General features: G+C 41.5%; 1 protein-coding gene across 3 annotated transcripts in view; it reads right to left on the bottom strand.

The window, feature by feature from the left end:
• Positions 1 to 13,318: 13,318 nt before the first annotated feature.
• Positions 13,319 to 25,046, bottom strand: part of MBOAT2 (membrane bound glycerophospholipid O-acyltransferase 2) — a 113,631-nt gene continuing 101,903 nt past the window's right edge. For 2 of the 3 annotated variants that reach the window (XM_079941592.1, XM_079941591.1), the window contains exons 10-12: positions 24,805 to 24,937; positions 22,028 to 22,179; positions 13,319 to 19,416 (exon numbers count right to left, since the gene is read on the bottom strand). In XM_079941592.1, coding sequence (XP_079797718.1) covers positions 19,191 to 19,416; positions 22,028 to 22,179; positions 24,805 to 24,937 — 511 coding nt within the window. In that variant the 3' untranslated portion in view covers positions 13,319 to 19,190. The remainder of the gene's footprint in view (positions 19,417 to 22,027; positions 22,180 to 24,804; positions 24,938 to 25,046) is intronic. The other variant, XM_079941590.1, reaches the window with a different exon arrangement.

Raw genomic sequence — 25,046 nt, 5'->3', positions numbered from 1 at the left:
AGCAAGGCATCTGAAAGGCTTTCTTTTTTGTTCTTGTTATTTTGGGGGTGGGGGGTGTTTTTAAAATATTTTAATGAGTGCATTTCAATATTATTGGTGTCTTTTGTAATCATATTGATTTTATTTTTATCTATTTAAACACATTCTGAGAAGGCAGTTGTAGGTCTTACCTGTCTGCCAAAAAGGACTAGAACACGAAAGTGGTTAAGAATCCCTGGGCAAAAATATTAAAAATGAGATGAGACTTCCTACACTTCCTGACACCTCTGGGTTACCATGTGTGAAAAAGCTGCACTCTCATCCCACAATGGTTAAATTTGTTCCCAGGATTCCTAGTACTGGGGAAAATCTGGATTACTCTTCTTCCAAGAAAGTTGTCTCTACGTTAAACCTTGTCTCTGAGTTTCTTGACCTTCTGAGCTACTCTCCGAGAGATTTGCTCTTCCCCTGGGATGTTGACGGGCTTTCTGGATGAGCTTGGGGACACAAGGGAAAATGTGGATTACATATCAGAGATTGGGCCCTGCAAGATCTCACTGAGGTGTGTCGGCTATGAAATGGTGGCTCAGGGAGAAGGGGTCTTGAGTCCCTAAGTGCTTCCCCTACGGAACACCATTTTGAGAAGAGAGCTGCCCCCATGACAGTTCTCACCGTTCCAGCCCGCCTCACCATGACCACCCCCAGCCGCTTCACCCCGTAAATTCTGTAACTCCAGGAAGCAACGCCTGGTCGGTGAGCTAGCCTCTCCACAGCAAGTCCAGGAGGCTTTAGGTCGGCTTATGCCCACCAGGTGTGAGCCACACTGAGCAGCAGTGAACCAGCACGGCCAGAACGCCTCTCCTGGGGACAACTGGAATATAACAGAAAGCAGGGGGGGCGGGGGGGGACAGGAAGCAGTGGTCCTCCAGCTTAGGTGGCCCCAAGCACCGCTGCACCGCAGCTGGCGGCTTCTCAGTCAAGGACTTTGCAAATCCCCGTCTAGAAGTGGAACATTGAGTCCCAGACACTAAGACCATCACCCACACTACCTGAATCCCCTCCCCACTTCTTCTCCCCGGATAAAAATCCTGAAGATATTCGGTGTACAAGTTGTCCTTTCAGGCACATTTTAAAAGCAGTCCAGATGACAGCCTGGAAAGAAGCTACTAGAAACAGGCTTTCCTTTGGCAAACGTTTGAATGGAAGATGAGAGAAGGGTCAGGTTCAAGGATGGCAGGAAAGGGGAGAAGCCTTGGAGCAGGGAATAGGGTTATCAACTAGGGTCCCCCCTCCATTGCAGGTCTGAACTGGGGACGGGAGAAATTTTACGTTTGGGGTTTTATTAATAGTCCAGGCCAGGCATTTCATTACTAAAATGAAAATGTTTAATGACCAAACATGACTAGGTGATATTCAATGATCCAAGAGTAATGAGAAAAATTACAAAAATTATGAGACCTATTAGAAATTTTGTCTGGGAAACAAGAAAGAGACGGAGCACTTACAGGAGCTGCCCTGAGGAAAAATAAAGTTGCTTTTTTTTTAAGTATCGTTGATTTACAATGTTGTGTTAATTTCTGTTGTACAGCAAAGTGATTCAGTTATACATACACATACATTCTTTTTTTATATTGTTTTCCATTATGGTTTATCATAGGATACTCAATATAATTCTCTGTGCTATACAGTAGGACCTTGTTTAAGTAGCTTTTTGATCCCACTGTAGCCCATTCTTCTTTATCTACATTATGGTTACATTTAATAAATTAAATATTTTCCAACTTCTGCCAAATGCTGTTGACTCCTTTCATAGTTATGGACTCAGACTCTCATCTTGTGATGATACGACTGCTGTAAAATCGAACTGAAATGCTTTCTCCTCAGTTTTGTTTCAAATGAATCACTCTCTCCACTTTCATTGGTCTTTTTATGGTTTATGCAGCTCGCCTAAATCTTTCTGGCAGAGGCATCCTAAGGGTTTCTTGCTTCAGCAGAATCCCTCAGATCACTTCGAGAGCCTGTCTTTTTTACTTGTCATGTATATGGAGGAGGAAAAATGTGAGTTATCTTTCCATTCCTCACCACTCTCCCCACCAAAACTGTAATTTTAATCACGCTTTCATCTTTTTCAACAGATCAGCATATTGGGATGATGATTTCAGCAGTCCAATCTTTTTACATGGTTTCAGTTTCATTGTACATCAGATTTTCCACGGAAATCTTAAGATGTTTCACATACCATCTTGCTTTAAAAAATGTTTTTCTCTGACTCTAAAAGGAATATGTGTTCATTATAAAGTATTTGGAAAACACAGAAATATTTGAAGAAGAGAGATCTCCCCTAATTTACCACTCAGAGTTCCCTGACATCTTAAACAGAGATTTGAAACAAAAACTTTATGGACGAAAGTCATTACTTTAAACATTTCTTAGTGAGAAGGGGAGGGGTAACAAGGAGGTTCCTAAGATGTCATTTTTTGCCTTGAAGAGTGATGGTTGCTGCTATCGTTTCTCTTGATAGCTTTGCCAATCTCCTCCCTGACTCATTTAATCAGCGTGTTCCTGCTACATAAAAAACAGGTGGAAGGACATTTCCTCAACTCTGGGATGGTGTCAGAAAAAAAAGGAACACACTCCCGGACAGAGTTAAGAACAGATTTGAGAGGCAACAGAAGAGGGGCAAATATATAACCCTGCCTTCAAGTGGGGGGCGGGCAGGGAGTGGTGGAAAAAGAGTCAGACAAAGAGTTGGAGGAAAGAGAGAGTTATAACTGAATCAGTATAAAAACGACTTTGGGTTTTAGAGGTTGGCAAGCTCAACGTAAGTCAAACGAAACTACCAGCAGGGCAGACACACATTGGTGTTGCCAACCCATCGCCTTGCCATGGCTGTTTTAGTCTCTCTAAAAGCTCTTTTCGATCATCAAATTCTTGGGAATTCCCTGGCGGTCCAGTGGTTAGGAATCGGCTCTTTCACTGCCGTGGGCCCACATTCAGTCCCTGGTGGGGGAACTAAGATCCCGCAAGCCGCGTGGCATGGCCAGTAAATAAATAAATAAACAAATAAATAAAAGTAAAATACTAATTTAAAAAAAACTGCCAAATTCTTACTCACTAACAGAGATTGAAGATTTGGGGCCCCACTATGAGAGTTCAATCCAATTAGGGAGATGGGTAATATGCTAACAGAAAGTATTATCAGCTCTGGATGGCATAGGCTAAGCCCCAAGGACATGGTAGCTCAGAAGAGCGAGCGGTGTCTGGGGATTGGTGGGAGGAGAGCAAAGCCCTCTAAGCAACGAGGAGACTAAGCAGGGGTCAGGGGAACTATATCGACCAGGAGGTGGGAATGGGCGTTACATGGTCAGGAAATCCTACTCAAGGTTGACACCCAACCGTACTCGTTTTGAGTTTTATATCAAAAGCATTTTTAGGGCAACCTTAAGTTAGTAAGAGGTCTAGTGCTTTGTTCCCTTCTTGAAAATGTGGAACTCTTTCCATTTCCAGGATGTCAGCATCTCGTTCTAGCTAAGTTGGAACCTTGAATCCCTCCTAGCCTCTGAAGCCAAAGTTCACTTATCAGCACGGACTCCCATAAAAGCGAACAAGAGCTGGAACAGAAAGGGATAGTTAACATTGCATTCAGTCCACTGGTTGAGTTTTTACACCCCTTCAGTTGGATGAGACTATGAATTAATGTTTAATTTTATTGTGCCATAAAAATTATGTAATTCAGATCTGCTAGTTGGTATATGTTTTGAAATTACACCTCTCTTACCTTAATCATGAAATTTAGTGTTATTTTTTCATATTTTAAATTATCAAGCAGTTTTCGCTTGCTAAAGATACATTAGAAATTTAGGACAGCACATCACTTAACATAGCATTAAATTCAACTCCTCTGTTACTAATGATTCTAATCATATAACCTATAGCTTTCTTTAAAACCAACATTTGGGGGGAGGGGTAAATTAGGAGTTTGGGATTAACATATACACACTACTATATATAAAATAGATAACCAACAAAGACCTACTGTATAGCACAGGGCTATACTCAGTACCTTGTAATAACCTATAAGGGAAAAGAATCTGAAAAATAATAAATACATATTTATATATATATTTATATATATACACACACATGTATATATGTATAACTGAAACACTTTGCTGTATACCTGAAACTAATACAACATTGTAAATTAACTGTACTTCAATTAAAATATTTATCCTAAAGATAGCTGCTTTTCCATGTGTTTCTTATGAAGTATTAAATCTTTTCTCCTCTACTTCCAAATTGCCTACCAAGTGGTTCTTTATTAAGTTAAATTGACCTCAGCTTGGTTGATTGATGCATTTGGGTATCCTTGAGCCAATACAACACTGTCTGAATTACTATCACTTTATAATAAATTGTAATATTTTCCGGGATTACCCTTCCTGGCCCTTTGAGGTTCCACTATTTATCCGTAAAGTTCACAGTAACTGACACTTTTCATCAACATCAGACATTTCTCTAACATTCTCTCTTCTCCCCTTCTGGGACTCCAGTCACTCACAGGCTAGACCTTTTCACCATATCTTCTACAGCTCCGACTCTCTTCTCTGTGTTTTCTAACTTTGTTTTCTCTTCATGCTTCTCTCTGGATATTTTGATGTATGCTGTGAAAGGGAAGAGAGTAACTACAGTTTGGAGGAAGCTAGGAAGACTTCTCAGTCAAGATAAGATTTGAGCTGGTTCTTCCAGCAGGTAGAAGCATTTTAAGCAGGAATGTGAGTGAGGTATAGTCAAATAATGACGAATACAGTTATATAACCAGAGTATGGGCGGGGTGTAAAGAAAAGTAGATAATACCAGCCAAATAGCAGTGTATCAAGATATCTGAAAACTAAGCCTGAAGCAATGTGCAGTCAGTATAAAACTTGGGTAACCCCAGCTAACAGAACCCCCTGGAGACCTACTAGGAGATTACTCACAAGAAAATAATGAAAAAGCTACAGGATGTCTACTTAGGGATAAACCAGGAATATCAGTAGAGGCTTTCAATTGTACGATCAGGCTCCATTCACTCACTCATTCATTTTACTCACCCAAATTCACGAACCCCTGTTATGTGCCAGATGCGTCTTGAATAAGTGAACGGGCCACTATAAGCTTCACTCAGCACCCTTCTAGATGCCAGGGATGCAGCAGTGAGGATACAATCCCTACCATCACCTCTCATGGACCTTACATTCCAATGAGGAAGACAGACAACAAGTCAGCTCTAGTCAGCAGACAGAAGTAGGCGCCATGGAGAAAGGGAACATGCAGAAGATGGTTAAGGTGCGCAGGCGCAGAAGCCAGGCACTGTCTGGAGGAGCAGCAGTTCAAGTGCACCACCTGGAGGAAGAACAGTGCAAGTGCACCACCTGGAGGAAGAACCGTGCAAGCAAAAGGGACAGTAGGTACACAGTCGCAGAGGTGGCGATGTGCTTGGCGTGTTCAAAGTACAGCAAGGGCAGGGTGGCTGGAGCAGCATGAGAGAGATGGGAAAGGAGGAGGTGAGGCCCCAGAGGCCAGGGTGGGCAGGGCCTCTTCTGCGACAACAAAGGTGAATTTTACTGCAGGTGAAAATAGGGTTTTGACAGAGAAGGAACACAACTGAGCTGTTTCAGAAAACTCATTCTACCTACTGTGTGAAAAATGGACCTTCAGGGGTAACAAGGGAGGGACATAGGAGACCATTTAGGAGGCATTTGTAGTAACACAAGTGAAGGGTGACAGCTTGAACAGGGGCACCTAGTAGTGGAAGGAAAGAAAGTCAGGTTCTAGGTGTATTTGGAACAAGATGTCCTGGGATACCCAGCACTGAAGCGTCTGGAAGATGGAAGACAAGGTCTGTAACAGACGGAGCCAGAAGCTAGTCTATAAACGTTACTTCTAACACTAGGCAGGTACAATTGTAAGCAGATCTACACCTTCTCAAAAAGGATGTTCTCTCCTGTCAGAATATGTTTCAGGAAAAAATTCAGGCAAATTCCCAATGGAGAGACATTCTGCTAAATACCTGACCAGCAGTCCTCAGAGCTGTCAAAGTCATCAAAAACAAGAACAGTCTGAGCAATTGTCACAGTCAAGAGGAGCCTAAGGGGACATGACCACTAATGTGTCCTGCAAGCCATCTGGGGACAGAAAAGGGCGTTAGGAAAAAACTAAGGCTAAGGAAATCTGAATAAAGTGTGGCCCTTGTTCAGAATTGGTTTATTAGCTGTGGCGAACGTACACACTAACGTAAGATGCTAACGATTGGGAAACACTGTGTGGGGATATGTGGAAACTCTGTACTATCTTCACCACATTTTCTGTAAATCTAAGACTATCCTAAAATTAAAAGTTTATTATGTGTCTAAACTATTTTATATACATATATAAAATAAACTTTTTTTTTTTTTGCGGTACGCGGGCCTCTCACTGTTGTGGCCTCTCCTGTTGCGGAGCACAGGCTCCGGACGTGCAGGCTCAGAGGCCATGGCTCACGGGCCCAGCCACTCCGCGGCATGTGGGATCTTCCCGGACCAGGGCACGAACCCGCGTCCCCTGCATTGGCAGGCGGACTCTCAATCACTGTGCCACCAGGGAAGCCCTAAAATAAACTTTTTATTTCAGAATATAAGTATTTTTTTTACAATGATTCGGCACTTACTTCATTCTTCTTTTTTGCTGAATCACACAATATAGAATTCATCAGAATCCCCGTGCTTTTAGGACTGAAGGCTGTAGCAGTCTACAGGGCTGTAGCAGTAGCATTACTACAAACTGACTACAGAGCAGAGAGCTTAAGCAGGGCAGGGAGGAGTAAGGACACGGGCTAAAATCACTGGAATGTAAGCACACATGGTGGCGTCAAAGAGTTGATGGAGTCTGTCTACTAGAGGAAGTGAGATGGCAAGTTGGAGGGGGTTGGGAGTGGAGTGCTGGAAATGGAGACCATTGGTGATAACAAGGTCGGGGGGCAGGTCAGGGAGCTGGGAGGCCAGTGTTGGCAGGCTCTTCTCTAAGGATATTGACATCATCAAGGGCCTTGTGTTGGAGACTGACAGCAATCAGGCTCTAATCTTTTCTAGTGGGGAGTTACCCAGGGAAGTCTGGAGATGGAGGCGGGAAAGAGGGATGATACGCGCTTCTAAACTCCAGTATTTTAGGAGGTGAGCAGGGACCGCTGTCTGCGTGTGACAGTGAGTAGGAGGGAGGGCACCTGCCCCACCTCCAGGCCCAGTGATGAGCGAGGGAAACCAGTTACTACTTGTGAGGTCAGCAAGGGATGTCCCGTCCTGGGAGAGACGTGGGTTTTCATTAGAGCAAAAGGTGGAGGAAAGAGCTAGAGGAAATAGGAGAGATTTTACTAACAACGTGCCATGTGTCCCAGGAGAGTGGCAGGTTTGGGGGAGTTGGGGAGGGGAGTGCAAGATGGGTGTACAGAGCTGCAGGGGGATAGCAAGCTTTCTATTTTCAATAGTGATGAAAATGGAGATGACTTGGCAAACATAAACATGTTGAAATGCTGTGACTCCAGACACAAACGACACTTCGATGTACTCACTGTGGCAGCATGAAGTTCAAATTGTTTAGCCATTCACACAGCAAGTTGCACCATCATATACTAAAAATAGCTACTCACATTGTGGTTTATGGGTCCGTATTTCTAATGGAATAAAACGTCAGGAGCACATGATTATTGGCATAAAATTCCTTAGTTCTTCATTATTAGTCAGTCTCTCCCTGAGCAAACTGATTCAGAAGGTCAGGTGACAGTCATCTGGGCTGTTTGCTTATATTGGATCTATCGTGAATCATTCCATTATCCACTTTTCTGTTCTTGATGAAAGTTTATAAGAGTTTTAAATGATTTTATCTGTATATGGCCTAACGTGCCCCTGAAAGAAAAGTACTTCCAGGAAAATACTATGCACCAGTATAAAGGGGGAGAAGCAGATGTGACTGATTCTCTTCCTGCTTCAAATTCATTTATAAATGAACCAGACAACTGATCTTCTGTTTTTATGGGTTGGAGTAGGGTTCAATGAACATGTGGTTTATTTAACGTGCATATTAACTACATCCTTCATTTCTCTCTTTTCTTCTTGCTATTGCCCCTCTAAGTAAACGTAATAGGTGAAATAAGGAAAGAGAGGTACAAAATATAAGTGAAAAATGAAGGTTACAAAATTATTTTGCAAACACACACGTTTATCTAGCAACAGGAAAAAAGACTAGAAATAACCCCAGAATATTAAAATCGGTTATCAGTGACAGAATGATGGGTGTTTGTTTGACTTATTTGAATACATTTACGAGCTACGATGTGCCTAATATAAAGGGGGGGGGGGATAATCAGTTAGTATGGGTGTGGAGGAACCGATGAAATAATTCCTAATCTGAAGGTCTGGATAGAAAACATTTAATCTTGCCTACAAAACACCTTCGGTCTTAATGTTAAGGTTTTTATTTTTGGCCATACTGAAGATTTTCTAAAATTAATCAAATTCCACAAAACCTTGTTGCTTTGTGTGAAAGGCAATTTATTAGCATCAAGTAGTATAGGTTGCTTCAGTTTAGCAAATGCATAACGATGACTGATTTTCTAAATGATTCTGTTTATACCCATACCTGAGACGTACGTGGTCCTCGTGCCTTAAATGTGGCCTCAAGGACTTAAGCATCTTAGTTTGTGTCTCTACCACACAATGTGGAGACTTTGGGAATCTATTCCTACATCAGCCACAAGTTGATGGTAATGAGGGTTCTTGGAAATGGAGGTCCTGCAGCTAAAGGAATTAGTTTATGAGTCTGGGGTAAATATCAGATAATTATGAATTTACATATTGTTCTGCATTCATCACTCTACTTCCTTCTTTGGTTGTGCAACTCTGAACAAATATATATGAACAACTACAGCACTGTGTGGTGAGTGTAAGGTACATATGAGAATAGAGAACCTGCGACTGGAAGGGTCAGGAAGAGCTGCCTAGAGAAAAGCATCTGTTTGACGCTTAGCTTTCATCTTAGTACCTGGCATATAGCACAAGCTCACTGAACATTTCTGGCTGTGACGATCAGGCTGCATCCCAGTGATGAAGCAGGCGTTACCTGGAGGAGAGAGGTGGGGAGGATGTGGTGTAGATGGTAATTCTGGGTAAAAGGAGCAGCAGGTAGGAGTCAAGGGAGAGGGACGGGAGGAAGTATGATTACCCAGCGTGGCTTGAGCATAAGCTGCCTTAGTCTGTTCAGACGCTGTAACAGAGTACGAGAGACCGCGCAGCTTCTGAGCAGCAGAAACTTATCCCTCACAGTTCTCAAGGCTTGGAGCTGGAGACCAAGGTGACAGCATGGTCAAATTCTGGTGAGAGACCTCTTCCAGGGTGCAGACTGCAAACGTTTAGCTGTATCTTCACGTGGTAGAAGGGACAAGGGAGCTCTCAGGGGTCTTTTTCATTTTTTTAAAAATAACTTTATTTTATTTATTTATTTTTGGCTGTGTTGGGTCTTCGTTGCGGTGCGCAGGCTTCTCATTGCGGTGGCTTCTCTTATTGCGGAGCACAGGCTCTAGGCACACGGGCTTCAGTAGTTGTGGCTCGTGGGCTCAGTGTTGTGGCTCACGGGCTCTAGAGTGCAGGCTCAGTAGTTGTGGTGCATGGGCTTAGTTGCTCTGCGTCATGTGGGATCTTCCCGGACCAGGGCTCGAACCCGTCCATGTCCCCCGCATTGGCAAGCTGATTCTTAACCACTGTGCCAGCAGGGAAGCCCTCAGGGGTCTTTTTTAAATTGAATTTTATTTTTGATTGAAGTAGAGTTGATTTACAATGTTGTGTTAGTTTCAGGTATACAGCAAAGTGATATATAGATATATATCTCTATATCTATATATATTCTTTTTCAGACCGTTTGAAACGATCTGTCTTTTATAAGGGCACTAAATCCCATTCATGAGGGCCTCCCCTCATGACCTATCACACCCACAAAACCCCATCTCCAAATACCATCACCTCGCAGTTAGGATTTCAACATGAATTTTAGGGGGACAGATTCAATCTATGGCAGCATATGTGTACTGGGAGGGGTGTAAATCAGGAGAGAGAAGCATGATGAAGGGTAAGCAGGGCTTAGATCATGGAAAGTTTTTTTCCACCATACTTAAGAGTTTGAATTTATCACAAAGGCTTTGGTTAACAGTTTCCTTTTTGAAGCAGGGAAATAAAAACCCAATTTGTTGACTTTAGAGAGATGACTCGAGGCTGCATGTCACAGAATGACATGCCTGGAGGATGCAGGACCCATTGGGAGGTCCCTGCCATGAACTAGGTGAGGCATGGGGAGGGAAGGCCGGTGAGATGGAGTCAGTTGTCTGGGAGACGGGACACACGGCGGCTGGCAACACGTGCTGGTGGGTAAGGAAGAAAGAGTGAGAAGAGTGTGGGGGATGCACAGGCTCCTGACTGGGTAACGAGGGAAACACTCCGGACATTTCATGGCATGAGCACTACAAGAGGAATCTCACGTTTTGCACAGTTTGGGATGTTCTGAGTTTGCTTGTGATTTCCGGGTGCAGATCTTTAGCTGGAGCTGGTGGGGGGGAAGTTAGGAGACAGAGGTCAGTGCTGAAGGTAGGGCCAGCACAGAGGACCTATGAGAACAGACAAGTGTGTGAACTGGGGCCAGGACGAGGGGTCTCGGCTGACTTAGATCATCCAGAGGCAGGAAGGAGAAGCGAGGAAGGACAGTTTCACAGACATGGAGAAAAACATCTCAAGAAGAGAGTGGTCAACATAGCCAAATGCTGCAGAGATTGAGTGACGCAAAGATGGAAAACTAAGTATCACATTCAGCAACGGGCAAAAAATGACCCTTGCAGAGTGTAGGAGACAATTAAGGAAGCGGGCTGCTGCGCTGACTGCTCTTTGCAGAAGATTTATAGTAAAGGTTCAGGACTGTAGGATGGACTTCAGTACTTGCGAATTTCTTCTTTAGCCTCTTCTTGAGGCTGATGATTCGTGCATTAAAAAAGCGTGGAAAGGGAAACAGGAACTCAGCTTTCCGTGGGACTGGCGGCCCCCCTGCAGGGCCTCCCCTTCTCACGGGGCCCTGGGTCTCCGGGTGCCGGGCAGCCAACTTCCCTACTGACGGCTGTAAGCAGCTGGCGGCTAAGCTCAGATCCTAGGCCTGTTTTTATAAGGCTGTGCTCACGCTCACCCTGCAAAAAGGGACGGCAACCGGTGAGCGGCATCCGTCTCCTGGGCACAGTGCGTCCAGCCCTGCCCTGGCTGGCGGATCCGGACCTGCCCTTCCGCTGGCGGGAGTCTCAGGCTGTGCTAACGGACACCATGGGTATCACTTGGGATGATGTGACAAAAAAAGAAGACACAAGCACAAAAACAAAGCGTACCTGAAAAATAAAAATCCATCGTAATAGAAAGGGTTTTACCAGTAAAGGGAAATGCCATCTTTTAATGACATTAAGAATGTGAGCTGACATCTGATTCCAGCAACCAGCAGACTGAGCCATCTTGCTATAAACACCTAGAAAACTATAGTAAACAGAGCACAAAATTATTTTTTAAATCACATAGCTAAGCTTGTAAGAAAGGCGACCAAATGAAAAGCTTACCAAAAAAGGCTCACATTGATGCAGTTGTGACTTCTAAGGAGGGAGGGGGAAGGCAAAGGTTGGGCAGGTATATGGCCTCATGTGCAACATTCTTTCTATGAAAAAAAGACAAACTTTAAACCTAACGTGGCAAAGCAGAAAGAGCTGTTCGATCTGAGCGGTGGGCACTAGAGTCTGTTTTATTGCTCTGTACTGAACCATACGCTTGAAAGAGTTTGTAAAGTCTCATTTTTTAAACATTGGCTAAACTCAATGTTTTCCTATTATTCCTTTTTCTATTTGGGGGAAGATAAGTTATTGTTAAACAGATAGTCGGCACACAGTAGATCAAAACTTGCATAACTCCTGTTGCTTTTACTCTACTTGTGTAAACGCTATCAAATCGTTGACACATGCTTTTCTTTCTTCCTCTAATTAACTCACCTCCCACCTCTTTGTCGGCGCAGCAAAACGCTTTCCTACAAACCCAAGTGCCAACTCCTCTGTGCAGCTACCCGAGCCTCTTCCTGAGCTCCCCACTCCTCTAATTGCCCCAAGACCCTTGTACTTGCCTCTAATAAAGCACTTACCATATTATATGGTGACTATTAGCTCCTCAAAGGCAAGAGCCGTGATTTGTTTAGTTACCCAGCACGTCCGGTTGGAAGTCATTTAATGACTTTCGTAAAATACGAAACACCTTACAAATGTTCATCTATGTACAGCAGGAGTCCTGTTATCTCCTGGCCTCCTGGCCTTCCTTACCGAGCAGCTAATCACGTTCCCTTCGCCGTCACGCCTGTCGGGACCAGCACATGGAAGTGCCGTGCTGGCAGGCGGCTCCTGGGTCCGTGCTTCTCCCGGTCGTGGCTATCATGAATCTCAAAACGGGGTCATTTCAATCTGCCATAAAGTCTAAGGCCTTCCAGTGAGAAAGCACCACAACTGCACTTACTCATACGTGTTCATCCAGCATCTTTGTACAACAGTACAAGTTAATAGAAGACGTTTTCCCCATGGCTGTTCACGACAGCATCTAGAAGAGCCTGGAAGTGCACCCCAAAGTTCCCTTAAGCCTGTAATCATGGTACAGAAACCGAGCGGTCGTCCCAGTGCTCTGCTTCTCAAAAGCAAAGACCAGATCCATATACAAGGCCAGTGAGAGTGCCAACAGCAGAACTGGGAAAGCCACCTCTTTTTCTTCGTAACTGAGGACAGTCAGCATCCTCTTCACTTTATAAGTCTGTTTTTTTTGTTTGTTTTTTGTGCGGTACGCGGGCCTCTCACTGTTGCGGCCGCTCTCGTTGCGGAGCACAGGCTCCGGACGCGCAGGCTCAGCGGCCACGGCTCACGGGCCCAGCCGCTCCGCGGCATGTGGGATCCTCCCGGACCGGGGCACGAACCTGTGTCCCCTGCATCGGCAGGCGGACTCTCAACCACTGCACCACCTGGGAAGCCCTATAAGTCTGTTTTAAGAGAGAATACAAGATACTATATACTAACCTAAGGTTCTTTTAATTGCCTCCCAAAATGTTTATAACATGACAATAGTTTCTTTTAAATAATTTTTAACCAGTTAAAAAGTCAATGACTCCTGAGAGTATTACTATTGAACTAAAGAATCCTTCAATGCAAAAAGACCATTGCTTCTCAAGACAGGCCTGATATTCAGTTCTAGAGATGGAATTTAAAGCCTCTGAAATCAGCAAACACACACATATATTTTTAAACTACTGTTTAATCAGTTTTAAAGACACACAAATTAGAAAAAAAACATTTATGTGTTCAGTTAAAAACATCTTTAAAACCCAGCAATAAGCCACCAGTGCAGCTCTGAGGACACACAGACTAGAAACAAGTGGTTATGAAATTATCACATCACAGTGTAACTGACACAGTGGTAATTTTAATTTACCATACAACAGGAACTACTTTATGGATCTGTCGAAAAATAACACATCTTTAAAAAAATATTTTGGAATCATAAAAACAAAAAGCACAGACACCACGTTCTATTCTCCCCCAGCGAAGGCAAATGAAGGGCTGTGAATACTGGCTGCTGGAGCTCGGGCCCCCCCTCGTGTTGGGGTAACAGTGTCCAACTACTCCTACGCAGAGATCAAGATGCAAGCTTTAAAGGAAGGCAGGAAGGAAATCCCACGTTGTCACTCTGCATGGAGGAGGGTTTCTCTTGTTCCGCCGGAATTATTTTCACTCTCATTCCTACTGCTTTCCATCGTGCCCCTTGGGGCTCGGGGAGGCAGGTGCGGACGAGTGACAGAAGACGGAGCATGTGTGCTGGTTTGATTCCTCTCTCCTGCGATTAAAAAGTCAGGAGCAAACGTACTTTGTTGACGAATCCATAGATACAGAACCAAAAATACTTAACATCGGAAAAGAAGCATATTTGAAAGTTCTGTCCAACCCTTTACACGTGTTTGCCCTTTAATAGGAAAAACAAAGAGAAATATTGACAAATCAACTTCTCAAAGTTAACCCAAAATAGAGACTGGGCAGGATACAGTCACTTACGACTCCAGTAAAAGGCAGCCAGTCACTTTTTCCATTTCAAACATGGTATTAAGAAAATGGTTAGTCCTTCTACTGATGTTGCCCTGTAACTTCTGGTTTTTCATTACATTTCCATTTCTTTTTATAGTAGCAAAACTTGATAAAATGTGACTGGAGAGATGGCTATCATCACTGAGGAAGTTAGACAGGGGTTTTGCATGGATCCTTATACTCTTATCTATAGATCATACAGTCCTGGGGTTTCTTTTGTTTTGTTTTGTTGCTTTATAAAAGGTGTACTGAAAGAAGACAGTTATAATCAGCTTTAAAGGCAAGACAAATTAGTTGGCATAAAAATGTGTCTTTAGGCTCTATTTCAGAAAGTCTTCCCAATCAATGACCTCTAGAAGCTTGTCAGTTCTTTACTGGGGTTTGCATAACGTTTAAAAACCTATTAAAATAAATATTATTTGAAAACATATATAAAACTTTATTAAGCAGCCCACCAAGTAAAATGTAATTGGCTGCATCCTCTGTACAAGAGCTCAGAAAGCAGCTTAGTTGTTGATTCTAAGAGCAGTCCTACAAAATGCCAACATGGAAAATTTCATTTAAAATTGTCTTCTGTAATGAGTTACTATAAATAGATTTGACTATGGTGCTGCAGGAAAACACGGTAGAGACCCTCTGCATCCTAACAGACCCTCTGCATCCTAGTCTTTCAAATCCATATTTCAGAGTGAAATTTCTTTTTTTAAAGCACATCTTTTTCTTCAGCATAAGGAGTGTGCACTGATACAAACACACTTTTACAAGGAAGGGCTGTAGAAAGCAGAACTTTCAGCATCTAATTTAAGCATCTAAACGATCAGCTACTCATTAAATGTACCCTGGGTTACCTGTAGTTTTTATAAAGTCCTGGAGGGCAGTTAAGATTACATTTCACAGTGTTACTTAGAATTCTGCACCTCTGGTAAATATGATGTATTCAGTGTCAGCCAGGATGGACTATTAGTGGCTGAATAAAACTCTACGAAATACTGGTTCATATCTAAACCTCTGGACAAATGCTTCGCTGACACAGCAATAATAGGCACCATTCTGAAACAATTATTCTCTCAAGTAATTTTTTCTTTCGACTAAAATGCAGAACTCTTCAAATCAATAAACTGATAACTTTGGACAATTTAAAATAAGGAAACAAAAAAGCACAAATGTCCAGAGTTGTTCATGAACTTACAAATGAAAATTTACAAGGTATACATTTTAAATAGGAAAGATTTTTGTCCCAAGTGTAATCTAGTCCTCGAATAAAAGTACAAATTTTATAATTATTTTAATGTCAACATTTTAAAGTAATTTTTTCTGTAGTTTAAAATAAGGTATAACTAAATTAAATATTCTTTAAATATCTTTGAATGAAATAATATTTGAGAAGTTATATGGTGGTAAACCCTGTCCAGTAAAATTGATAATTCATATAACATAGTTTTTAGCATATATATTCCTCAGTTGTACACAGCACAAACAGAAAGCAGAGAAATCAAAAAGAAAATATTTTCCTTCAGTGGAGACTATTTCGTTATGAAAGATTCATTTCAAGGGCTGTATTCAGTAGAAATGGTATGCTGCACGCCTTCTGATTGCCTCAAAAAACTTGAAAAGTCAGGGCTTTGAGCTCAAGTAGTAAAAATAAGGGACCATGAAGATAATCTTGATGGTGAATCTGCCCCGGTTCGTGACTCTTACAGATCTTGCTAATGGTTTCCATTCATTACAAACACAACTGGTCACAAACTCTTGGAACTAACCCTTTGGGCTCATTAAGGAACTTTCGGCCGGAGGACAGGTCACTCGTCCAAGTCCCAAGGCTCACTAATGTCTGAGCCAGATGAATACCCAGGTCTCCTCCCAGGACAATTAGTGCTTCAATGTGGGTTACCTCTACTTTTTAAAACCATTCTTTTTACTGGAAAATTTTTCTCCAAACTGGTATCTGTGGAAATCCTGTATGTGAACATCACACATGGTGGGAATCAGTAACAAAAATACTTTTTAAGCAAAAGTATGGTGGAGGCATAAGTGGTGGCTGGACATTTTGGAAGCCAAATAAACCTTCTCTATTATGCTGGGTATTTTAGAAGCTAAGTAAATTTCTTCAATTACCCTGAGTTCCAATTATAAATGCTTATTTTAAAAACCAAGAATAAGCGGGTTGTAAAATGGTGACAGCTGAGATACATCAAAATAAATTAACTGCTATTGTTTCAAAAAAATAAAATTGTGGGAAAAATAAGTATTTTGTCCATTTTTTTCCCTGAGTAGTATAATAATAACCAAAAATATTGATATAAATATGATGCTGATTGATCATCTCTGGAGTGGTTTCATGGCAACTGAAGAGTGGAGAAATAATATAAATATGCCCTGAATCCTATTCTGTTGATTTAAAAAGAAGCACATGTTACAACGAATCCCTTTAAGTTTAACATAGTAGAGATATATCAGTCTTCAATTCTTCTATTATAATTAGAAGTAAAGTATTAATCCTTACAACACTCCAAGTAGATATATTCAGTTTATAGAGCACAAAAAGTCTCTTCTTGAGGAGGAAGGTCAAGCTGAGAATGAGAATTCTTTCTTTAGTTTTTCTCCTAGATTGTATACCTGTGATTATAATTTCTCCAAAATTAAATAAAAGCTATTCAAAACCCATTTCATACAAAAAACAAAAAACCTGGATAATCCAGGGGGATGGAAATCAGTCAAATTGTATATATAAGGTATTATCTTCAAAGTAATTGGAAAATTCATCAATCATCTTGCTTTCTAGTTGGCAGTGCTATGATTACCTTCATTGAGCAAAAAACAGATAACAGTGATATTAGGTTTATAGGCTGAGGAATAAAAAATAGTCAGGTAATAGAACTAAATCATGATTATTTGTTAATGGCTAGGTAGGCTGAACAAAAAGAAAGTTTTTAACGCACTTTCTTATTTTCACTTATGACATGTCTAGACTTGTCTTTTAACCTCTACATTTGTTTACTTTTTCTTAATAGTGATCAGATTCTCTGCAGCATTAATTAAATGGAGGAGACATTGTGGGGGGCAGATACTTTCCATGATTAATCTTTTCTAGTCTCTCACATTCCACAGTTTGCTTAAATTCAATGCATGGGAAAACAGAAAATTTATTTAGCAAACCATCTTTTCCCAGGAGGTAACAGGGCATGGCTAACATCATCAGGTGGAGAAAAAAAAAAATTACCTTTAGAAAAATAAAAACATTTCATATAAACAAAGAGGAAGCTATTTCTAAAGTTCTGGGAAGGTACACTGATATTTTTGCTGATTAGACCTCAAAAGTTCCAAGTACATTTGCTTTTCCTTTCATCTTTAATTGAAATACTACACAGCTTAAGCCAGAGAGTTGTTCTGTCCTTAACTTCATTTGCAAATTTATTAATGACAAAAAAAAGAGAGACTCATCATAGATAGACAATTTGCATTTCATTTAAAAATTTAAGGCAAAAAAGAAAATAAATTCCACAAAAGATGGGTCACAGAAAAGTGAACTCAGAAGGCCCTGCCCATCCTTCTCCCTTTCTGCCCGTGATTCATCATCTCTGGCCGTGGCCCTGATGCCAGACTGGCATCACACCCCACTCCTCTGCTTTCAGCTACTGCAGCATCACAAGACTGTGGGGTTAAAGGAGACACCCAGCAATTCAGGTGAAATTAATTATGGTAAAACCAGCCCATAAGATAAAAGCACATTTTTCTACTTAAATAACCTGAAACTCATTAACAAGAGTTAGTGGCAAAACTTTTATGTGAGAAGTTAAGAGTTTGGAAACTAATTTATATTATTCTCTACAGAGGTGGTTCAGACCCAATGACTTTAAGTTTTCATTTTCCTAAAACTTTCCCAAATACGAATTAAACTGTCAAGGATAAAAAGTGATTAGCTAGAGAGTAATTTCACTCAGTGATTTTTCTCTTTCAAAACCTTCAAGCAATCTCCCACTATTATTTTCACAATCCTTTTATCATTCTATATAATTTATGCTTGATACATTTCTTTTAAAAGTCAACGTAATAAAAAGTTATTAAACTTTTATGTCTTACAGAATCACAAAGAACTCAGATAAATAGGGATGAAGAGCACACGTCTGCAGAGCATCGGTCACCTGCCCTGCACACCTGTGTGCGCTGGTCCCAGCTGCCACTGGCTCAGGCTCCGGCCCCCGCAGTGCTTTCTTCATTCACGTCTTCCTTCTTTCCTTTGTCATCTTCTCTCTCTCTCCCTTGTTTTTTTTTTTTTTTTGTTTTTTGTTTTTTTTTTAAGAAAAATAGCTTAAAATATCACATTACCAACCTTTAATTATGTTTAAGAAATCCCTCCTTGAAGGGCTCTCTGCCTGACACAGGGTAATTAAACTCTCCAGGAAATTAGCATCCATCACTTTACAGTTTCACAACATACTGTAGTCATTTGAGATACTTTAAGAAAACCCTTCAAATACTGAGATGTTTATTGCATTTTAAAGTATCCACAGTCTTAAATATCCTGTTCAAATTCCTCCGGAATTCCTGTGCAGCATACAACATCTAATATTGAAATAGTGTTCTCACAATACTACACTTGAAAATACCATTTAGGAAACAATATTTTAGGAAATAGACAGTTTAAGGCAAGACATTCATTTGGAAAAGTTAATTTTTCTCAATCATCTAGATTGACACAATTATTTTTCCATCTCTTCAGTGCCTTGGGATACACAACATACATTCAGCAGCAGGGCACACTTATGACCCTACGGACATATGCTGAGGTCCTGAGTGCCCATTGAAATAATGGAAACATTTTTGATAAGGCATGGCCCACAGGGACATGGCATGGGAGGGGTCTTTCACTCCATTTTCAAGCTGGTATACAGGGCATTCCCTACCTAAAACTGTCCGATTTCCCCCCACGTGATCTCTTTCCCAACAGACACAAACCCCTTGAAAGGTGCTAAGATTGGTTTCTGTTAACAGACAAAAAGTAGCCATCAGAGTGCTTTCCCCATCATTGCTTTAATGATGGATGTCTAGAGGCTCTTTCTTGATTCTGATTGCAAACATTGTTTGTTGTGGAAAAACTATTCTGTCCCAAAGAATTTCCTCTTTCATCAAACTTTTTGGATCGTGACAGCTGAACGTTTTCATGTGTATTCTTTCCTCTTTGAGTTTTTTTCACCGGTAACAACAATAACACTAAGATACCAGCAGAGTGAAGGCTGTAATACCAGGAGCTAAAAAAAAAAGGGAAAACTTTACTTTATTATATTCTGATAATTAACAAGACTTAATTTGACATTTGTCAAAATGTCACAAGCCCCACCTAGGATGTCTATATTTACTACACTATTCTTTTTTTTTTTTAATTTATTTATTTTTGGCTGCACTGGGTCTTCGTTGCTGTGCGCGGGCTTTCTCCAGTTGTATCGACGGGCTTCTCGTTGCGGGGGCTTCTCTTGTTGTGGAGCACGGGCTCTAGGCGTGCGGGCTTCAGCAGCTTGTGGCGTGTGGGCTCAGTAGTTGTGGCTCGCGGGCTCTAGAGAGCAGGCTCAGTAGTTGTGGTGCATGGGCTTAGGTGCTCCGTGGCATGTGAGATCTACCCGGACCAGGGCTCGAACCCGTGTACCCTGCATTGGCAGGTGGATTCCCAACCACTGTGCCACCGGGGAAGCCCTACACTAGTCTTTTACCCATCCCCCTTAGATGAAACTCTAACCATGTACGCCAGTGGGTATTTATAAAGCACTCATACTAGATATCATATTGCATTCCTTTGTAAAGGTCATAAGGCCAGGACTAAGTAGAACAAAAACCAAAATGTACTTATTAATAGCTGCAGAGATCTGAAAAAAAAACTCTCAAATCCATAGAATCAAATATTGAGCAAAGTATGGAGGTAGTAAAGGGACAGTAATAGCCTTGCCTGCTATTTACTGTCCCTAATTAAGTTACAAATATTCCAGTGATGTGAGTAATAGATAAGCAATATTGCTTCTTGATGGTTACAAAATAAAGGTCACAAAATAAAGGTCACATTATTAAAGATATTATTAGAAGTATCATGCCTCAAATTAAATATAAACCAAATGTGACCTCCTGGTTCTATAGCTGTAAGTGCCAGTGCCTGTGAACAAAGTACGTGAGACAGAAAATCCTGAGACAGAAAATCCAACCAATAGCTCAGTCACATTTAGACATATGTAATAATTCTGTTCAAAAGGACACTTTAGTAGGAGTTACATATGTCTTCCTGTATGATTATTATGACTCTGTGCTGTCATTCTAAATGCTAGGGTAATGGAAAATAGTTTTTGATCTCAAAGATACCACTATCTACTATGGGGGGAATGGAATTTGGTGGGAGAGGGAGAGAAGATAAACAGATAAACAAAATATGGAATTCAAAACAATAATTTCTGGGGCTTCCCTGGTGGCGCAGTCGTTGGGAGTCCGCCTGCCGATGCAGGGGACACGGGTTCGTGCCCCGGTCCGGGAGGATCCCACATGCCGCGGAGCGGCTGCGTCCGTGAGCCATGGCCGCTGAGCCTGCGCGTCCGGAGCCTGTGCTCCGCAACGGGAGAGGCCACAACAGTGAGAGGGCCGCGTACCGCCAAAAAAAAAAAAACAAAAACAATAATTTCTATTATGTAGAGATGAAAAAGTACCAATGAAATATAAAAGAGTGAAAAGGGAACCAATAAATGAAATGCAAGTAATTTATTATCTTTTGACTGAAGAAATGAAGAGAATTAATAATTCGTTATAAAGAACAAGCTGTGCTGTTTTTTAACTGCTTCATCATATTCATTATTGTTCATCTTTTTTAAGTTTTCCTTTCCTTTGGGAGTTAGCAGTCTTATCGCTGAACTCATGTTCCACGGACTTTACCAACCGTTACTGGTGACTATCAGAGGATATATTTTACTTCCGTCCCTAAAATATCCCCAGTGACTCTTAAGCCTCTGCTTTAACAAATAAACTCTTAAACCTTGGCTCTCGAGCAGGGGTGAGCAAACTACAGCTTGTGGGCCAAAGCTAGTCTGAAGTCTCTCTCTTTTTTTAATTGAGAGATAACTGACATATAACATTATTAGTTTCAGATGTACAACATGATGATTCGGTATATGTATATATCGTGAAATGACCACCACAATCATCTAGTTCACATCCAAGTGTAGGAAGAAGAGCTCTACTGCCCAGTGTAACCTTTGAGATCTGAAGCAAGGGTTACCCAGCTGATACTCCTCGCTGTAAATCACACTCTCATCTGAGGTCTGAGTGGTGTTAATCATTCCATAAATAAACTTGTGACTGCTTGGTTTAAGATTTTAAAGTAACTGACAATGCATTTAACTGCAGAAAGCAAGCTAGGGTACTATTTTTCTATTCTACCCAAGAGCAAGAAGCTTTCTTTTAAAAATAAATTAAAATGAAAAATAAATAAAATAAAATAAAATGATACAAAGGAACTTATTCACAAAACAGAAATAGACTCACATACACAGAAAACAAACCTATGGTTACCTAAGGAGAAAGGGTGGGAGAGGGATAAATTAGGAGTTTGGGATTAAAATATATACACTACTATGTATAAAACAGGTAAACAACAAAGACCTACTGTATAGCACAGGGAACTGTACTCAGTATCTTGTAATAACCTACAATGGAAAAGAATCTAAAAAAGAATATATATACACACACACACACACATACATACATACATATGTAAATAACTGAATCACTTTGCTACACACCTGAAACTAACACAACATTGTAAATCAACTATATTTCAATTAAAAATTTTTAAAAAATTTCTGATGGCATATTTTTAAGAGTAACACTTACCTGTAAAACATAAATGATGGTTTTATAGAAAGAAGAACGAATGGCACAACTGTGTAACTTATTGCTATCTGAGTTGCTATCCATGTTATGACATCATACAATAATTTAAGTTGGGGAGGTTCGATGAAATGATGCCTAAAGTTATTTCTCACCTGAAATAAACAAAAATATTTACCTTTAACATTGCTTATAAAATTACACTGACTATATCAACTGTTTCAAGGATGTGGAATAAGCGAAACTCCCATACGTTGCTGGTGGGCATCTAAAATGATACTGTTACTATGGGAAAAGCTGGATCTGGTTCAGAAAAAACTAATACACGTTATGTATAAAAAATATGGAGAGTGCATGGGGAAGCACATGAGCAAAATGTGTGAATCTGGGTAAAGGGCGTGCGTATAGGAGTTCTTGGCAATTTTTCTGTAGATTTGAAGTGGTATTAAAATTAAAAGTTCCCCCCCCAAAGTTAAAAATTACACTTCCTAGAGCTCCTTAAATCATATTTTGTAAACTATAGTACAGGCACACCTCATTTTATCGTGCTTCACTTTATCATGCTTCGCAGATACTGCGGTTTTTACAAACTGAAGGTGTGTGGCAGCCCTGTGTCGAGCGAGTCTACTGGAGCCATTCTTCCAACAGCATTTGCTCACTTCTTGACTCTGTGTCACATTTTGGTAATTCTTGTAATACTTCAAACATTTTCATTATTATTATATTTGTAATGGTGTTGTGTGATCAACGACCTCTGATGTTATGACTATGACTTGCTGAAGGCTTAGGTGATGGTTAGCATTTTTTAGCAATAACGTATTTTTTAATTAAGGTACGTATACTTAGACATAATGTTATTGCACCCTTAGACTACACAATAGTGTAAACATAACTTTTATGTGAACTGGGAAACCAGAAAAATTCGTGTGACTCCCTTTACTGCAATATTCACTTTATTGCCGTGGTCTGGAACCGAATCTGCAATGTCTGCCTATACGTAAATAAGGTTCACTCCGTGATCAGTTTTTCTACTACAATGAAAGGAGACATCCTTCCTATTCTTTAACCTCTGCATTTGTGAAAGACAGCTATTATACACTGAGCTTAGGTCAAAGAGCGCTTATTAAAATCAACGGCAATTACACACATCATTCATTAGGGGAAATTGGGAAGGGCTTCTCAGGAAAAAAGTGCTTTCTAATAACCACTATTTTAATACTTTTTAGCTTCTAAAACAGTCAAAACATTTCAATTTTGAAATGTGCAAACTTAACCGAACACTATTTTTTTTCTCTTGTGTCCCCGCTTTTTTCGCCTAATATGGTTATAGGTGAAGCGTGGCCCTGCTCTGAGATGCCACGCGAGTTCTTCAGAGGGGATGCAGTCTGAGGTTAGTGGCTCTTCCACACACACCAGCACTCGTAGTGGCAGGATGCTACCCAGGTTTTCTGCCTTGCTGAAGGCGGCAAAAGCTACCTGCACTCTCTCCCCTTCTGTCCACCGGGGCAAATCCATTTCCCAAGGCATGGCTCTCAGCATCCCATCTCCACCCTCACCCACCTTCCCTGACTCCCTGATGTGGGACAGAATGAGGATTAGGCTCTTCCCCAGTTTGCTGTTCAAGTTCTTCTATTATTGGCCTCTTCCTCTCTCTCCAGCCCCACCCCGCCCCTGCCCTCTTCCTTTCCAGAATCATCCACCCTTTAGACATACATGAAGGCTCTGCTTCAACCAGATTTGCTCGTCATTCCCAAATACACCACACACTTCCTAACCTGGTTTTGCCAATGTCATTTCTACACCTAGAAGGGCATTTTCTTCCCCCATTACGCTTCAGTCACTACTGAAATAACTCATCATTCAAAGCCCAAATCCAAGCACACTTTCCTACTGGGGCCACCTCTAGTCAACCCAACCAAAAAGGATTTCCTTCCCTCTAGACACCTATGGTACTTACCATCCATAAAAGCGATGGAATCTATCATATATGCCTTGTGGTATATGTACCCCCACATACAGACAGATACCTACACACATACATACATACACCTTACGCCCCTAGACTACAAACCACAGAAGAATAGCCTTTAGTTAATACTTCTTGACATTTACCTCATATATCTCCAAGGTACCTTAAAACTGAATACAATAAACATCTGCTAGTTTGTTAAGTGAAGCCACCTCACCTGTAAGTGACATAAGAAGCTTGTTCAAACACTGTTTTTGTCACGTCACTTGCCTCCGATTGACTTCCAAGGACTTACACTAAACTGCCCCCCTGCTTTCCCATGTCGCCAACCTAATTCCTCAACTGTTTCCCAGATAATACACTAGGTCTCAAATACCCTACAGACCTGCGGCCTGCTTCGCACTGGTGTCCGCCATGGGGAATGGCCCGTCCACGTTATCTAGGCCTGGCCACGGTCCCCTCTTCATCTAAAAGAGGACTCAAAGGCTGGAGTTTTCAGGAAACATCTCTAAAATAAACCTACGCGTCTGGTCATCTCCATTTCACCCAGTTTTCAGCAATCCTTCCGAAGATTCTGTGACAACGAGGAACACGGTGTGGAGGCCTCTGTGGGCCGGGCCTTCCTCCCAGATGAGCCGAGCACGCAGCCCGCGAGGCACACTCAACACACCTGCCAGGCGCACCTCTCAGCCAGCCTGCAGCACTGACCTGGCCAAAGGAGCAAGGCTGCCCGGTAGGTAAGAGGCTCACTGGGCCTTTGACACCAGGTCACGTGACCAGCACTGCAGGATGAGAAGGAACTCATACTCACAGCTCGCGCTGCCAGCGTCATCACCACTCCCGTGAGAAAAGTCAGGTAGTAGCCCGGGTACACCCCATGCCAAATGGCAGAGAGGATGAACGTCTGGATGGTTGGACTCGAGGAGGCGCGCTCGTAACACACCCTGGAAACCATGGAAACATGAGTGATTAGAGCTTATCAGGTCCACAACGATCACTCTTATTCCTGGTCAGGAGCTAGGAAAATGGAGGTTGTAGCTATTAGGGATCAGA

This window comes from Stenella coeruleoalba (assembly GCF_951394435.1).
Source record: "Stenella coeruleoalba genome assembly, chromosome: 13".
NCBI lineage: Eukaryota > Metazoa > Chordata > Mammalia > Artiodactyla > Delphinidae > Stenella > Stenella coeruleoalba.
Note: the sequence above shows the minus strand (reverse complement) of the source record. Positions and strands in the feature narration are given on the sequence as shown.